At 44.1% G+C, this 18,979-nt stretch overlaps 1 protein-coding gene across 1 annotated transcript in view; it reads right to left on the bottom strand.

Annotated features, from left to right (window-relative positions):
• XKR4 (XK related 4) overlaps nucleotides 1-17,430 on the bottom strand; it is a 226,632-nt gene extending 209,202 nt beyond the window's left edge. The window contains exon 1 of the mRNA XM_075744086.1: nucleotides 16,462-17,430. Coding sequence (XP_075600201.1) covers nucleotides 16,462-17,321 — 860 coding nt within the window. The 5' untranslated portion in view covers nucleotides 17,322-17,430. The remainder of the gene's footprint in view (nucleotides 1-16,461) is intronic.
• Between the last annotated feature and the right edge of the window lie 1,549 nt (nucleotides 17,431-18,979).

An 18,979-nucleotide genomic window follows, 5' to 3' on the forward strand; every position in this document is an offset into this window, starting at 1 on the left:
TCATTAATTTCAAAGAAATTTAGAATTTCTTTATACAGTTATATCTGCAAGGTTCTCCTACTAGCCATTTCCCTCAGTTACGAAATTTTGCTCTTTGGAAAAAAGCAAAACAAAACTAAAAACAAGCAAAACCACAAAAATAAAAACCCCACACCATACACTTAGCAATTTCTTTATTTCCTCAAGAAACATTAAAGGAAGATATCTGTGATCACTCTGTTGAAGGTTATTTCGTGTTACCAGCCTTTCATAGTGTCTTCATTGCTTGGCGAGAAATTCTAAAAATTTTAAAACATCCACAGAAAAAACAAAACACTGTAACACATCTCATTGAAACATTAGCAACTTGATGAAGACTGTCAGCTACCACATGCAAACATCTATGATAATTACTAATATGCGGTGTTATCTAATATCCATTTAAGTAGTTAAAATTCACCACGATGATAAAATTTCCACAGATTTCTGGAATGTCTGCCCTTCCCTTCTCACAACAGGACTCCAGCAATCCATTACAGAAGCCCAATGGTAGCCCAAGGACACCACCTTTGCAGACCATTAAAAAAAAAAAAAAAAGGTATTTTGAACACATATAACTCACTCTTTCAAGTTATTACATCATTAATAGTCAGTAATACACCAGCAGTTTTCTAGTTGGATTTTTATTTCCTCAGCAGCATACAACTTTGAAGCACCTATTTCCAGTCATGAGTTCACCCGATTCAAGTTCTGCACAGATGCTCCTACTCCTTACCTTTTCTTGCACAGGTTTTTGGCAGGTCTGTATCCATGTTTCAGTTATTCCTTAGGGACAACACTCAGCCACTGAACAGATCAAACACAATCCTAGCAGCAGTGTTTCCTCTACACTTTACTTTCTCAGCAGCTTAGAATTTTCTTTGCTAATCAAATTACTGTTAACATTTCTATATCCACTGTTGTATCCTCATTTTCCCCATTTTACTCCTCTTGCACTAATTATATATATATATATAAAAAAAGATATAGGTGATATATGAATTTCACCCAATCTTCTCTCATTTCTCAGTTAAAATCTTTCTTCCACCAAGCACCAGCTTGAGGCCAGTTTCTTAGTTAGACAAGAAGAGTGCATCTTTAGCCAACTCTTTCATCCAGCTGCACATTAATGGCTGGTGCTTCAAAACACATCCCTTGTAGCGTGACGAGTTACGTGCTGATCACTATTGCTCCATCATGCGTCTGCTCTCTTATCCTACTGGAACATAAAAGAAATTTCTGAACATCGTAAAGACATTTTAAATCAAAGCAGAAACACATCTACCTCTGACTTAACCTTCCTTGCTTCTACATGCATGCCATATGATCATAGAATGGTTTGGGTTGGAAGGGACCTTAAAGATCATCTAGTTCCAACCCCCAGGTCCGCAGACTGTTTCCAAAACAAAAATCTCTGGCGCAGTCCTGATGAAAGACCAGGTTAACTAGAAAGATTACTAACACACGGCCAGCACTATTTTCACAGGAACAAGCCAAATCTTGTGGCATTACTTTTTCTCAGGTAAGCATGGATTTACATGAAGAAGGGATGGTTTCCGTTGCTTCTTTCCTAGATCTGCTCAGATTATACTGAACTTTGGAGAATTACTCACCTACAGACTTCTCTGTAGGCAAACAGGTTGTGAGAGAAGTCCTGGCTGTCTTTTACCCTTATCAGCCAGAAGAATTGGAGAATGCTATAGAAGTAGGGAGAGCAATTATTTCCTTCCCAAGAACACAGAAAAACATGTGACTCCTCAATTGCAATCTGCTCTTTTCCTGAAGAAATACAGCCCTGAGATGTATCTTATCACCAAGACAATTACATGTCCCTATGTATGATTTCATTATATATCTTTGGGATAAAGACTGTTATGATTAGAAGGCTTTGTAATGATAGGCTTGCTAGAAGATACAGACCCTAGAGGACACAAAGGACAAATGCATAAAGTTATGTGCTGCACTTAACATCTCTTGATTGTAGGCATCTCTTGCTTTCAATGCAAACCCACTTCCATGGATGTGAACCAGAGATAAGTTGCTCTGGTTTAATTGGTTTTAGCCATAATACTTCATGGGAATGCTTATTCTCATTCAGCGTTTAGACTGACTTTGTGTAGGGCCAAAACAGAAGAAAGTTTATGCCATATTTATGATGCACCAAGCACAGAGCAGCCCAAACACAGCTGAGCCACACCACAAAAAGTGATGTAGTGAAAGAGGGGTCCTAACCTGACTACAGGTGTGACAGATCTGTAGCCTTGTTCTAGTAGCATACAATAGCCATGCCATAGATGTACTCCCAGCTCTGTTTCCCTACCACTAGGGCAAGGGCATTACAGTGAGAAGGAATTTGTCTATTCTTAACCGTAACTATTTATGACAGAAAGAAACACAAACCTTCCCAGCACAACCAGTAGCTAACACCCTGTGATGAAGGGTGTTGGCCTAATAGTGGCAAAGGAAGGAAAAAAAAAAAAAATAAAGAGGCTGTTTGGAAAAGCAAAGGAGATACAACTTCCAGAAAGCAGGCTGTCCTCAGCAGATGGATCCCATGGGTCAGACAGCTCAGGAAGGGTAGGCACAGCCTTTCACCCACAGGATAAAGCAAAGATAACTAATACACTGAAATTGTGCTTCAAAATAACAGTTCAACAAGTTTAAAAAGGAGACACAATTGTGAGATCCTAGTTAACAAAAGCAGAGAAAATATTCACATGCTCTAAAGCAGGTCCTGGGCACCAATTTGGATTCAGAACACAAGCAGGCAAACTCTGATTTAGCATGTAATTAAGAAATCCTCTCTGAATTATGCAACTTTCATTCACTTCTTCAGAAGATATGAGAACACTGCAATCACTTGCCAAGTTTGATCCCAACACGCCATGGGGCAAACGCAGACCCTAAACTGTCATATTCTATTTAAATCATATGTAGGCTAAAATGAGTGCGATTGCTCGGTATATTAAATTACTACTAGTGTGTTGATATTTCCTCATGAACAATCTATGGCTCTGAATTATTTATTGAGGAGGAAGTGGCTTTTGAAGTGAACACTATTTCTCTCTCAGAGCTAATGCTTGAATATGATAAAAATAGTTTCCAAGAGAAAAAGGAAATTAAAAAAGATACTTCCATGACTGACAGCTCCCAGATTTTACCTGACTCCTTCATGCATTTCTTCTCTTTGTGAAGTCTATATGCTAAAATGATGTTCACCCAAAAAATAATACGACATGGGACAGCCTGTGTCAGGAAATTGCTTGCAACAAATCATAGCTACGTACACATTCAATGATGGCAATCACTAGGAGTCCTAGACTGTTCCCATGGCTTTGTGCTTCCTTGCCTGTAGAATCCAATACTGCTCATGGAAACGCAGCTTCAAGGGAGATGCAGAACAGCCTACCTCTGGCATGAAGAGCGGTACATCACAGAATCAAAGAGCTCTGGGTTGTAGTGTTGATGAAGGACACTTTACTGAGCATGGAGTGGCAGTAGAAACAGGGAGAAGGACCCAGAACTCCTTCAAGTTCTTCGACACATTTTTCAAACCCTTGCTCCTTCAACAGGTGTCTTCACAGGTTCTTGAGGATGGGGAAGTGAAAACACATATGAAGCAGTGGCAGACTCCCACATAATAATATAAATCCAGAGTGACACATTCTGCATTATAACCAAATTAGAATTTATTTGGTCAAAGAGGTATTCTCACAATAAAGTGCACTCTTGAGTGACAGCTGCCATATTTGAACCCAAAACAAGTACTTGAAATGAACTTAAATAATCCTTCTGTCTTTCTTTCTCCTTCCCCACAACTATTAATGTTGCTATTCATGAAGAATTCTCCCAAGAATTATTTATGGCATGACACTAGAAGACATATTTCTCTTATATTTCTACTGTTTATTTATTTGCAGATAGTTTATATACACTAGACATGGATCAGATCTTTCTGTAAATTTTCTGTGAACAGATTTGAATGTTGAGTTTATTCATATTTCAAGGTTATTCTTCAGTTTTCAAGGTGCTGAAGTTAATTTCTTTAATAACCAATCCTTTGTGTCTACTAATTAGAAATATCCAAAACAATTTGCTATTGAAATCATATGTCATTGCTGCTGATCCTTGATTGGATGAGTAATGAAATTAAGTAAGACCCATATGAATTGTGAATATTACTACTGAATATGTAATTAAGGTTTTGATTAATCTTCTGGCACGCAGGCTTAAATGCACCTTCTATAAGTATTTGCACTAATAAAGCTCAAGCTCAAAAAATCAGTACAAGTCATTAACACAGTCAAACTGAATTCATAAGTGAACTTCAAACGAACACTTGTAAGGTTTTTTATGATGATGGTTATGAACAGTGCCCTTTTAAGTTGGACTCCTACATTAGTCCTAGCTGTCAGATAAAGCTACTGGCCACCTTTCCTCCTTAGGTGCTGGTATAAAATTAAAAATTAGGGATATAGGTTTTGCTGAGGTATTGAAAACATCCTGTTCTAATAAAAGTTGATAGTTTAAACCCAAATTGTTTCAAAGCTCAATCAATCATTTTACAGAAATTTAAAATCCTTTAAGACATAGCATTATACTTAAAAAAAAAAAAATATTACACTTTTTCTTGTAATACACTTCTATTTCTTACTTAGAGTATGCATTAGGAACATTTTTATGTCGTTACTGAAATATACTTAATTCAGCTGACAGTCAGCATTTTTCAAAATGTTCTTCCCACCCAATACTTTCTGCACTTAAAGAAAGCCAGTCAGAGTACCTGATATTTAATAAATAGAAAGGCATGGATGTATTATTTCATATTTTGTTACAGAAATCTCTCATTTGTAAAAGACCAGAACCAACATAGGTAACAATTTATTAATATGAATTTTGCAGCAGTAGGATATACTACAAGTCTGGCACTTGTCCTATTAAAGTATGTTAGCCCTGTAGCAAAGCTCTGGCTCTTATCACAGAAGGGGTTGACTCCCTTGTGAGAATCCACACACTGTGTAATAAAGATATGGGCAGTGTATGAATAGCTAGATTCAAGGAGAAGGACTGAGTCCGGCTCTGGAATTGACTTTTAGATGAGTTAGAAAAGGCACCTGCTCAAAAACACCACTCTATTTTGAACATGCTCTTAAACCACAAGTAGTAGCAACTCCTAGTTACTTGTATTACAGAAGTATCTCAAAACCTCCACATAATATCAGCCTCCTGGTGTGCTAGAAGTTTTCAAAGAAATAGAAAGAAATCCTTCTCCCAAATGAAAACTGTTGATACATTTTACTGGAAAGGGAAAGGAGACACAAAGATTCAAGACCTGCTGTGGGCTATCTGAGGCAAGTCCCACGTTAAGAACCGGCCATGGCCCAAATCACAGGTTGGTCATGAGACAGTATTCTTCCTCAAACTCGCAAAAGAAGCCTAAATTCTCAAGTTCTCAGTCTACCTGAGTAACAGGTCCTACCTGGCAAGGGAATGGGTCCATTTCAACTAAAGCCTTCTCAGCTCCTGGCCTTTTATGCTCTGCTTATCCAAACCCACCAGAGTAGGCTCCATAAAGGGCTGAGCCAGCCTCTTCAGAGACAAACTTAGGGACTGATGGTGGGGTGGCTTGTTTTGAACCCTTTGCTAGTTTTCTCAGCAGCTTTTTTGATTTAATTCAGCCACACAGACAACCCACCCAATCATTAATTAAGTCTCTAAGTCGATTAGATCATTAATGGAGTAGTTCTGCCACAGAAGTGACACTAACAGAATGAATACAGGTTATAGAAAAACATACATCTCCAAAATTTTATTTTTTAGGTACAGACAAAATAATGAATGGCATACTTAAGTACCAAACACAGCCCTTAGTTCAGCAGGGTAATTTTCATTACTCTGTTATCATGAGTTCTTAATTAACCTGTGTGGTAAAAATTCCTTAACAAATGGTTGTTGACTGTAAATGCAATCCCTCCTTCTGACACATGCATTAATGCACTATTGTAAAAGTTCAAAGCCGTTATTATTGAGTTGTCTCAGCCACATTCATTATCCTGCACTGTATTTGGCTTCACTTGGGTAAATCTTCGTTAATTGCCCAGTCTTTACTTACAGAACACCTTCGTTTAATATACTATGAAGTCTACATTTATGCTTTTTCCAATAATTCTGTGTTGAATGTAGTTTCCACCTTTACTACTGGAAATGGTCTACACTCAGTTCGTTTGTCTGCTGTCACCCATACATGTCATTGGTTTTGAAGCTGAGATTCCCAGTGCTTGGAAGGTTTGGGCTGAAGTTGATTCTAGCACCTCCGCTATGTTTGAAAAAAATCTTAACCCTTGTTACTCAGGCCATTTTTTTCCCCATACCATGTTGGATCCAGTTTATAAAGCAAACTAACAAATAATGAAAACAACACAAGAGAGGAGGTGATGGGCTAACATAAAGCAGTGAAAGTGGGTAGGTGAAAGAAATAGGGTGAAGGACAGAACTCTTTAAGCTATATAGCATATTATAGGTGTAATAAGCATAAACCCTTGAGGAAATACATCCTTAAAATATTAAAATTTTGCTTTAATATCCCAATGATGTGCATTATGGAGAGATGTTCATGTTTTCAACATGTTTAACTTAAAACATGTTTTGACAGACACATTGAAATGATAATTTATTTTGAATTGTTTCCACCTAGACCATTTTCCATCTGAGTATCTCAAAGTATATTACAAAAATTAAGCTTCATAATATCCATATAACAACTAGATGGCAAATACGTACTAAATAACTTAAGGATAACATTTTCAAAAGTATGCACTGCTTTTGACTGGCCAAATTGAGCCTTTTTAAATCTCCTTCCCCTTTTAAGGAAAAAAAGGGTAATAAGCTTCACTCCAATGAAAGTAAAAGGAAGATGTAGTTCTTCATTTCTGAAACTCAGGTAAAAAAGGCAAGCAAAATTATGCATTCTGAAAACTTGGGATCCACTTGCTGTGGAGCTTGTGGTGAGTTGGGAGACAAGAAGCTCGGACACGACGATGAGGGTTGATTTCAGCCACAAAACTGTGCTGTTTATGTTGATAAAAATCAACTACAAAAAATTTTTTTTTTTTTAATTTCTGTTTAATTCACTTTTGCGAGAGACAGCAGAGGAAAAGGGTGAAACAACTACTAAGTGACACATCAAAAAGCCTTTCCTCTTTCTCTTTTTCTAAGGCTGACTACATATGACAGGGAAAGGTTGATGAAAAAATGAATAAACCAATCCTTCAGCTAATTCAGGTCATCTAGATCTACTCCCATAAGCCAAGCAGGCATTTCCATGTAGATCTGTATTATGGTCCTGTTTGTGGTTATACTATACATGAAGGATTGAATGTAAACAGAAATACTGGCAGCGTACTTTTAGGATAAGAGAGACAGAAGATTAAAAGGTAAGAAACAAAAATTAATTAAGCAGTAAAATAGAAAGACAGGGAAATCTGTATTTGGTCTCATTTGAAGGTCCTAAGTATTAGGTCTTCCTCTCTGGCCTCAAAAACATGACGTTTCTGTCAGCATGATGACACATCTCCAGCAGGAAGGACAGTAAAAGTCCCTATCCAGTCTCGCCTAAGCCTCAATGCGGAAAGCACTCCAGGAGACAAGAGCTGAGCCCTCACAGCTGGAAAGAGCAGTTGACTTGGATATCCTATAACCTGAGCAAATATTCTAATCACAAGAGACATTTTCTCTTGTAAAACAAGGCACATTCAGTAATACCTGTTGTGGATCTAAGCTCATCGTTGTTCCTAAAGCAGGTTTAGACAATGCTTGCCAACTAGATCCACTAAGGGATTTTGGTGCCACTCCAGCCTAGCTTCTGGCTTGCAATGGGCTTAAATGAGAAATGGGAACTCAGGCTGTATGTGCTGGGGAGGTTCTGAACACAGCCAAAACACGGAAATACAAGCCTCTAGGACACTTTGGGGTTGAACATGGTGGTCTGTTATGTTCAAGTTCCTCAAGAAACTTCCTAACAAGGCTGTTGAGTCAATTTTCTATATCACATTTTCAGGTCTATATGACTGAAGAACATCTGAATTCTGCTTTGTGGAGCTAAGTCCCATTTTAGATTTGGCTCACAGAAAGGTTTCCATATAAAGTGAGTATATAAAGATTAAGGCTGAAGAAAAATAAGAGACACAACTGCACCCATACTCCCTTTAAGATAAAAAAGACTACACATTTATAATGACAAAGCTTATCGTTCCACACTAGCTACTATTAAACCATGAAAGTATCAGCACAGCGGTTTTTTGTTGTCTTCTATTCGTGCATAGATCCCTCTACAGAGAACTGAAGTCTAGTGCTTGATATTACAAGGTACTTTCCTTAGACCTGCTGGAACTAATCTACTGATCCTATGCATCACACATGGAAAAACACCACTCAAAGAACTTGGCAGGATCATAGAATGGATCAGATGTTTACATGAAAACATCCCATTAAAGTGAGTAATGTTGAAAACTGTGGCACCGCTAACCTTCATTCTTAAAGGCAGAAATCAATCTGATATATAGCAGCTTATAGAGATAAGGAAAACTGCCCTTCCATCTGTAGGTTAATTCACTTTTTATTCACCATAAAACATCTGCATCTTTCTCTGAAGCAGCTGGAACCAGTCCTTGGTACATTACTCTTGCCTAAGTCACACCTTCCAATTTTAGCAGAACAAGAAGTAGTTACTGGCTGCCAAATTTCCTTTCAAAACACCCCACAAAACAGTCTCGCTCCATTTGCTCCAACTCCTGATATCAAATCATTTGTAACTGATAGCATTAACCACCCCCACTGATTATCCCTGCCAATCAAAAAGATTTATATGGCTTGCCATACAAATCTTATACCATGAATGTACTGAACAGCACAAGCATGTTGTCAAAAGAAAGGTAATGGAAATAATAACATAGTATAGCAGGTATTTTATCTTGGGGGAAAAAATACATTATTACCCATTTCAGTCATTCAGGGAGGGAAACAGACTAAGAAGGAGAGTGATAAGAAACTGTTTCAGCAACCAGAGACCACAGGGAGATGTTAATTCAGGTTATGGTTGTCAAGAAATTCAGGTAAAATCTCGTGGAAAAATATAAATCCAAGACCTACTATTTTCTAATCTTAAAATTTACGAAAAGATACTTAAGAGTACTCTCTTCCTTGTAAACTGATGTCAAACTGATACCTCACATTTGTAGTTGTCGCTGTTCAGGTGACTACTCACTGCCATGAGAGTTTATCTAACATTTTCTCTGTGTATCTAACATTTTCGCTGTGAGTTTGCCCAGACATACAACTCTTCTTTTTTTCCTGCCTTCTTTTCCGGCCTCTCCAGCAGTCACTTAGAAAATTATTCAAATAGTCTCTCTTTGGTCAGTGGCTGAAGGGAAATAAACTGAGTTAAGTACATAGTGTATGAGGATTAACTCCTATTCCTGTGTCTTTTCAGAACCTGCTTCTTTTTATATGCTCCTTCAATTCTCCCTCATGTTCTCTTTTGTATCAGTCTCCTTTCATTTGAAAAATCAAACAAATCAAAACAGTTCTTTTTATAGCCTGTTTGCCACTTCCACTCCTATATGTCTACTTGACACAATGTATATAACTGACAGCTGTGCTAAAATGGACAAAAATGGCACCACTTCGTAAACATGCTTTTGCAACCACAAATTTCTACGGTACCTTGAAATGCAAGCAAAAGAGCTATTGATTTTGTCTGCGCCTGATAAATTCTTCCCAAACAACCTGTTTACTGAAACTGTAAGTCACTGTTGTGATTAATCTGCTGTGTATTAAAAGCTACTTAACTGGAACAGAGAGATGGCAGAATGAGCTGATACTGTTGTGACACAGGAATTGATTTCATTTTAATTTTAGTAAAACTTTTGTATCTTTGTAGCCAAGTCAATCCTTATGGACAAATATTAAGGACTAAGCCAGCTGACAGGGAGCGTACTCTTCCAGACATGGTAAACTCTGATGTAAATAACCCGAAGATATGGAGCAGGATAACTGAAGCTATAGATCATGCTGTGATGTTACACTTTCTTGCTTTGCCACAGGAGATTTGGACATGCAAACTGACCTTTCGGCACTAAATACTTTCCTCGATGTAAGTAACAAAGAAATTTTAGCCAGAAAAACTCATCTCGTTGCAAGAACCTTCTGCAGGATGACAACATCTAGAACCAAGATAATGTGAAACATTTCTTTGAATTCATGGTATGTACATATAGTCTTTCCAGCATGGCATCAGAGAACTCTGAAATAATAGTTGTACAGGGTGACACAAAATCCTCTGAAACACAAAGCTTTAAACTTTTATGTATTTTCCACTGTTTTGGAAAAAGCCCAATAAAAATTCTTCCCATATAAAAATTTCTAGAAAGCATTCTATGTATAAAATACTAGATGTCCTACTAAGCCAATTGAGCAATCAGAAATTTTAGTGCTTAAGCAGTACTTTGAAAATCTGAAAACTTACGTAACTGATAAATATTCTCTAAAGAGAGAACCCTTGTTAATTATTAAAGTACAGTATCTTTCTTCTAAAGTACATCAGCATCTTTTACATGTAGCTTAGGTTATTAGAATAAACTGAATACCAAATCTGATTTGTATGCAGACTTGTAAGAGATTTTTAAGAACATAGTAAAGATTCACTTTTGTGTTTAAAAAAAAAATTATGAAAGGCACAGTCTTCATCTGTATATCACTTTCTTCAAAAAAAAAAAAAGAAGAAAAAACCTTGAATATTTATTCTGCTGAATGTATTAGCAAAAGTTGAAACATAGTTAAGCCACCTACAGAATGGGCTGTCCCTTCTAATCCTGCTTTCTGAGGGAAAAAAAATGAAAACTTTAATTCCCATTTCTGACAGTCTACCACCTTTCCTGAGTCCTAAAGACACAGCAAGCAAAATAGTTAGCCAGTAGGACTTTAACTCAAGCACTGCAGTAACTCAATAAAAGAAATATGGTATTGCTGAGTGGTAGCATTTCGCTACACTAAGAGACAGATGGGGAGGATATGCAATAATCTTGTCTAGGAAATGGCTATGACTCATAAATTTGGACTCAATGTGACAAATTATCTGACAGATTTCAAAACAGTGAGAAAAACTGGTGTCAGATTGAGATATTATCACATCTCAGTGTGAAGTCCAATGGCAGCTGGAATTATTGACCACCTAACTACACTGAACTCCTACACTACTACTGAACAAAAGTGTCAAAACTACTATGTAGAGCAAAAGTGCGAAAACAAATGAACCTATTTAAGGATGGAGTTGAGATGATTTAAAGACTGATGATGTTTTTCTTAATTTCAACTACCTTGCTCACAGTTCCAGCTTAGGGGCCCCATCATGCTTAACAGTGAGCACCTGAGGAAGTTGTAAGGATTTCTCACACGCAGTACAGACATCATTTCCCTTTCTTTTTTGGAAATTGCTGGAGCATCAACTGATTACAGAGGTGAATTTTATGAGCACAGGCAATGAAATTTCTTTGTCAGATGATCCAGCCCTGTGAAAAATGCTTCCACAAGGCACCAGAGGGACTGCAACTCACACTGCTTGCAGAACATAGCATCACCTCTACAACCCTCCTCCAATTTTTTTTTTTTTTTTTCCCAAATAAGAACCAGGAAGGAGAAGGAAGATAATGGTTTCTTAGTTTTACACATAAACAGATATAGATAAATCATAGCATCACTTCTGAGGGAAGCAGATCCACTTTGGAACAGAGATCTGCCCTGCATAAGTGCCACCCTGAAGAGCCAGAGATTAACCTGATGTCTCCTCCTCCTTTTCTAGGGTGGTTCCAACATAGATAGAAAATCTCAGCCAAAACCCCTCACTCTGTTGAGAGGGATATACTTAATCATCTCGCTATCATCTCTGCTACCCAGAAATAATTTTAAAGGGTAATTTCCAGTCCTCTTCCTTCTGATGATTCACCCTTCCTCTGGCCTTGTTGGCTGTAGAAACCTGACAGTTCCCTTTCAGGCACTTTGACTGCAGCCTTTCAGACAAAATGACAGCCACCATGGGAACCTCCAAGCGCTCCGAGCACCAAGGCAGCCTGCTCATGCCATTTCCCTACGAGGCACAGCAGCTGTCCTGGGAAGTTACTTCTTGCTTTCTAGACACCACAAGATGGGCACCATCGAGTGCTGCAGCCTTGTCCTCTCGCCCACCCAGTTTCCCACAACCCATGTTTCCCCCCAGGGCTGGCTCGCAGGACCCCTTTACCCAGCTTCAGGGACGTGGCTCTCCAGTCCTGCCAGCTCAGAGGAACCCTTCCCAGAAAAAAAGTTTTCAAGGAAATGAACCAGCTCCACAGATGCCAAGTGAATGCCATTATCTCTTGCATGCAGTCACCAAGTCCTGCTGTCCACTGTGAGATCTGAAAGCCAGGGCTAAGCCTGGGAAGCTTAGTGAATCAAAAGGATGCTCAATGGCATTGTTTATATACTTTCATCTCAGGCTCGAAGGGCAACAGTTTATCTGAATCCTACTGGCCCATGTACCTCTACATAGTACTTACAGACTATAAATTAAAGCATCCACTTATTTTCTTTACCTTTCAATTGAATACAAAGACCCTGTGCATTACATCCTCCTTGGACTCCCCAGAGTCTGCTAATAAAAAGCCGTGTCTCTCACAGCACCTACTTGGGAGAACAGGGCTCTGTAGTGTGGCTTCCATGCCCATATATTGGTAAAAAGCAGAACACACTGGAAATATGGATAAGGAAATGTATCTGTATCTATCTCTGAAGGCAGAATCTCATCAATGATCATATTTTAATATGAAATTAGCTGCCAACAAAGGCCTAGTTATCTGCACTCAGCCGTGGCAGGCAACTCCTCAGAGACTTCACTGGAATTTTCACCGAGGGACAGTGTGATCAGGAAGTCTGTGAACATCCAATCCCCTGAAAAACATACTTACATGCTTATTCTTCAAAATGGAAGAATTCAGTCTTCTAAAATTTGTGGGGAAAAAAGTTATACCAATTTCAAAAGAAAAAAAGACACGTTTTTAATCAGAACTGAATGGCAGCTCAGCTGCTCCTGCAGCTCCTCTTCTTTACACTCCAGGAAAAAAATCTTTTTAGTAATTTTAGATTGCCTATTTGCAGCATTGTTCCATGCCACATTAAAGACCTCATTCATTTCCCATTAGCACATTTTAGTTAAAATTAACACATAATCATTTTCAATGATCTGGCTTTCAATATATTTGTAAACAAAAATTAATCTTGAATGTAAGACAAGGAAAAGCTTTGGAATTGTTAAAAATCATCCTGACAGAACTAATCACTAAATCCACAATTTTTAACTTTTTTTTTTTTTTTTTTTTTAATCCAAGAACACTGGGATATCCAGTTGCACCTCCAGTTCCTCAGGATGGCTTCCTTAAACAAGCGATTGACACAATTCCCCCCCAAAACCTCTGGCAATGTGACAAATAAAGGGAAACAGAAGACCATAAGAACCAGTTCAACACTTTAAGAGGAGACAGAGGACCGTAAGAACCAGTTCAACACTTTAAGAGGAGACAGAGGACAGTGAATGCCAAATGAAAGCAGAATGAGCACCAATCTCAGTATATTGAGAGCAAGGCACAAGCAAACCTTTCTTCTCATACCCCCCGTATTCTTGCGCATATACAGACACCAAAACCTCAGTTCTCATACCTCAGGCTCCATGTTGACAGAGAATCATAGAATCATAGAAAAGACAGAAATATTACTGTAATTTTTGCTTGTGCAGGATTCAATACCATAAGTAACAGAAAATGTAAATATAGGTGTAGGAGAGCTTTAACCAGGGCTAAAAGAAAGAGAGAAGAAAAAGTGAAAGCTGAGAGAAAACACAGAGATAGAGACACAGAGTAAAGTGTGACACAGGTTTCATCAACTGCGGGGACAGTGCCCCCAGCAAGCGTGCGCTTGTGGTGGTAACACAGCCGGCATGGTCTGTTTAGCTGCGTCAAAGAAGGAGTTAGTCTCCAAACACGTGCAACTGGAAAACACTTTAGATCATCCTTCAGCCTAAATGCTCAGGAGCTGTTTGCTCAGGCCAGTGCAGATGTTACACTGTGGAGCAGAAGTTTTGGACTACGAAGTGTGATTGCTCCATTTTCCAGAAAACCATAATTATTTTCCACAGATCATGTTAGTTCTGACTCCATGCTTATGTACAGAGTTTCTCAGGGGTTGATGTGACCTCTCCTTTTTGGTGCTGATTATTAGTTTTAGATGACTCCAAAGGCTCTCCCTTATGAGGAATATACCTAGGGAATTAAAATGAAGTCAACTTTAATCAATTATGAAGTGCTTATATGCAGGACTGCATACAACTGACCATATAATTTGTATATTTGTTGAAAACTACAGATAAATACTGCTAAGTTACTGACAGAAAAACAATTCTATGGCTCTGTTTCACTGGAAACAAAAGCATAACAGGCTAAAACATAAATAATGTCCTAACACTCCTTGTCAATTTAATATTCTAGTAGTCTTACGCTACAGCACATAAAATATAAAGAAAAGCTACATATGATCAAAAGAGGCTCAGCTAGCTTTAAGTACAGAGGACTAGGTGCTCTTGCAAGGAGCAAATCTTATGTTAAAAGAGATTGTGCTTCATCAAAAAGCAAGCAGCTGGAGAGCTCTAAATCTCAGCCACCTCCTCTGACAGAAGCACTGTACAATATTGGATCGCACCCTGCTCCACCCAAAGCCCTGCTCTTTGTGTTTTCTAGCACAGAGTCATGACACTAGACTTTGTAAAACTCTCTTCTGTGTCACTCAGCATGATACACTGTTTTTCTTCTATATGGATAAATATTAACATGAATTTCTGTGTACAATTCGACCCATTGTACCTAGTCTTCTCTCTCTGCAGGATCAGGACTAAATATTAGATAAAATCATCTCATTCAGAAAATCCTAAATTTAACCTGTGTTCAGTTGTGGAGGTAGAGCATACAGGAACATACAAGCATACAAGATCCAGAACAAAGCATTACTTTTTTGTTCAAAATTTTGCTTCCCTCTCAAGTTGTGCCATTGTTAATAACAAGCATGCCTGTAACTTGGAGTTAGTTTCACAAGTTTAGAAAAATATATTTGTTATAATAAACTGAGGAATATGGAAAGTGAAAGACACTTAGTCATGACATCCCAAGAGCTTCGGTCTACTATCTAGCAGCACTTAGATTCCTTGATGTTTAAAGGTCGCAAGTAGAACTGAGCTGTACTGGTTACAGCACTAATACAGAGCAAAAGACAGTCCCTGTCCAAGAGAGTGGGACAGAGATTAAAAATGCCAGAGTTAGAAGTTTAGAGTAACAACGAATTAAACTCTCTAATGAAATAATTATGAAAAACTAGTGTTTCCAGAAGAGAAACATGAGAGAATTCCTTTCCACCCATCAGGTAAGAAAGCCCAAAAGTATTTTCAGCTGTTGCTTTAGTGTACTCCCCTGCTGGATGACCTTCTTCAACACAGCATCTATCTGCCATGAATTTATGTGGAAATTTTAACTCTTTATACACTACACATTCTGAACTCTGCACTTTTCGGTCAGCACTAAATGTATTTGCAGGGCATTTGGCCTCCATGTAAATCTTGCCTGGAAATGTGCTTAAAATAAAGGAAAACTTTACTTTTGCAAACTATGATGTCATCTCCCTTTTCAGTTAAGTGCGTTCCACAACCTACTTCAGCACATCCCTTCCATAATGCACATTACGTCGCTTGCGAATGTTTTTGAGAGCAGCTACTCAAAAGTTTGATTTAGAAGACATTCCTTTACTAATCACTTATATAGAAAACGCAAACGCATAGCAAGGATCAGACTGCACGCAGCATATTTGCACATAAATATCGAAACACAGCAACGGGGTGTTCATTAACAGTTTCAGGAAAGAAATTCTTCGCTGTCAGTGAAGTTCCCTTTTGGCGGCAACGCTGTCCTGGCCACACGCGAGGAGACCGGGAGACGCACATTACCGGGGTGTTCCCCTTTTCCCCCGCCTGTTCTCTTTTTTCACTTCGCCCCCGGCGCAGCTTGCCCAGAAGTTCAGGGCACCTCCCGTCACCCGGCCGTCTCCCGGGGCGGCCGGCACAGGGCGCTCAGGGACCCGGCGGGGCTCCCCTCGACGGGGCGGGCCACGCCGCGCCCGCGGCCACTCGCGGCCCCGCGGGGACCCGGCGTCCCCGAGCCCCCTCACGGCCCGGCTGGCCGTGGCCGCCGTCCCGAGGAGGGTCCCCGAGGGGGACAGGCGGCCGCTCGCCGTGCGCAGTCCCGCCCGCGTCCGGGCTCCCTCCCCCGCGGCGAGGGGAGCCGGTCCCGTCCGCCCCACCGCCCCCGCCCGGCTCCTCACCTCCAGACCTGCCCGAGCTGCAGGATGTGGACGAGAGACTGCAGGAGCCAGATACAGAAGGCGCAGGACGCCGACTTGCCGCCGCCGGCGCGGGGACCGGCGGCGCCGCTGCCGGCGGCGTTGCTGCTGCTGTTGCTGCTGCTGTTCGTGGCGTTGCTCTTGCTGGCCGTGGACGCCTGCCGCTGCGGCGTGCAGGGGCGAGCGGCGTCGATGTCCGCGGCCGCCGAGCCGCTGCTCACCAGCAGCTTGCTCTCGGCGGCGGGGCAGTGCCCGGCGGCGGCGGCGGCGGCGGCGGCGGCGCTGTCCTCGGTGCTGAAGTCGTGCGCGAACCAGCGGAAGCTGAAGACCTGCACGGAGAGGGAGCCCAGGAGCACGAAGAAGAGGGTGAGCCCGAACCACCAGCGCTGGCCCCGCAGGTAGTAGTCGACCGCCAGCCAGATGTCGGTGCCCACGTCCGCGAAGTACACGGCCAGGGCGGCCAGGATCCAGAGGCAGTCCCACAGCGAGTAGCGCCGCTGCTCCCTGCCCAGCCGCAGGCACAAGGAGGACGAGCCCCCGCCCGAGCCCCGGGAGCCCCCGCCGCCGCCCCCGCCGCCGTCTCCTCCTCTGCCGCCGCCGCAGCAGCAGCAGCAGCAGCAGCAGCAGCAGCGGGAGCCGCCGCCCGAGCCGTCCCCGCCGCCGCTGCAGCACCCGCCCCCGGGCGCCTCGTCGTCGTCGCTGCCGCCGCCCGGCCCGGCGCCGGCGGGCAGCCCCGGGGCCAGCGCCTGCACGGACCCCGAGTGCTCGGAGTTCTGCAGCGGCGTGAACGCCACCTCGCCGCCTTTCTTCATCTTCCGCCGCCCGTCCGACTTCGCGGCCATGATGCCTCCCTCAGCCCCGCCGGAGAGCGAGCGGGAGCAGCAAGCGCTCCTTTATCCCGCACCTCCCCCTGCTCCTCCTCCTCCGCCTCCTGCCTCCTGCCTCCTGCCTCCCGCCCTCCGCCGCCGCAGCCGCCGCGGACCCGCCGCTCCCCTCGTCCCCTGTCCCCGCTCCGCGCCGGGCTGCGCGCCCGCGGGCGGCTCCTCCGCGGTGGCCGCGCCCGCAGCGCCGCCTGCCTGCGGGGAGCCGCGCTCAGCCCGCCCGCCCTGCCGCCGCCTCCGCGGGGGCCGGCGGTGCCGGGGCCGCCGCCGCCACCGCCGCGCTCTGCCCGAGCCGAGAGCAGGCAGGGCAGCGCTGCCCGGAGCAGCGCATCCCGCCCCCGCCTCCCCGCCCGCCTCCGCCCGCGCCCGCCGCCGCCACCACCCAGCTGACTGACGCCGGGAAAGAGGATGACCTCATCCCTCTTCCCTCGCTGCCGCCGCCCCCCGCCCGGCACCGGCACCGGCACTGGCGCAGGGGCGGGGAAGGGGGCGCTCGGCCGCCGGGAGGGAAGGGCCCGGCACGGCCCCGGGGGTGCGGGAGCGCGGCCCTGCGGCGGCGGCAGGAGGCGGCGGCTCGGCTGCCCGGCCTGGGGAGGTGGGCGCGGCGGCAACGGGGTGGCAGCCGCGCCGCGGGGCGAGGGAGCGGGTCCGCGGGGAGAGGCGGGGTGTGGCCGGCGCCCCCCGGGACGGCTGCCGCGGGAACGGGAGGGGCGCGGCCCTGCTGCCTGCTCCGCTGCCGCCTCCCGATGTCCTCAGTGCGGTTTGGGGTGAGTCCGCCCCGCCGGCGGGGGAGTGGAGTGGCGGGACGCGGGTGGATGCGGACGGGGCGTCGAGGAGGTCGGTGGCACCCCCGGGCTGCTCCCTGCGAGCGGGGATCCTCGGAGCGGAGGGAACCGCCGCCGCCCCAGCGCGGTGACGGGGGCCCGGGACCGGCGGTGATGCCCAGCTGTAACGCCCGGGGCGCAGAGCGGGAACCTCCGGCCGGGACCCGCGTAGCTGCGCTGACCCCCCCCGGCCCGGCAAGTACCGCGCGGGGCGGGCGGACACGGCCCCGCCCGTCCCGTAGGAAACGCTGCCGTAGTTCCCCTAACTTTGTGAAATGCGCCTGAGAGGTGCAATTCTCGAATTACGCCGTGACTCACGCTCTCTTAGAGGCGTTTGCGGGGAGGTGAGGAGACACCGTTTTATTCCGCCACCTGGAGAAATCGCATTTTATGCATAAAATTCACTAGGCGAACTCACGATGCTTTTCACCGCCCCCTGCCCCCGCCCCTTTCTCCGCAGCTCCGGCTGCCCCCGGAGCGCGGCCGCTCCTCACAGCTCACCCGGTATTTCGGTGGCAGAGGCGGCCCCGCCCGCACTTTCCAATGTAGGCGGCGAGCGGCCGAGGCCGGGGGCAGCTGTCCCGGGCGGAGCCGGCGGCCGCTCCCCGGCGAGAAGCCCAGATCCCGCGGGCAGCCGCCGCCCTCGGAGCCCGTCGGGGGACGCAGGTGTACGGTGGCTAACCGGTCCCCGAAGGCCGCCAGCCTCCTGCCCCGGGAGTCACCCGGCAGGTACCCGGGCTGCGATGCCCAGCTGCCGGGCACAGGGCTTGGGGTGCAGGCGGGGAGGGCCGTTTG

Source organism: Balearica regulorum, chromosome 2, assembly GCF_011004875.1.
Source record: "Balearica regulorum gibbericeps isolate bBalReg1 chromosome 2, bBalReg1.pri, whole genome shotgun sequence".
Lineage (NCBI taxonomy): Eukaryota > Metazoa > Chordata > Aves > Gruiformes > Gruidae > Balearica > Balearica regulorum.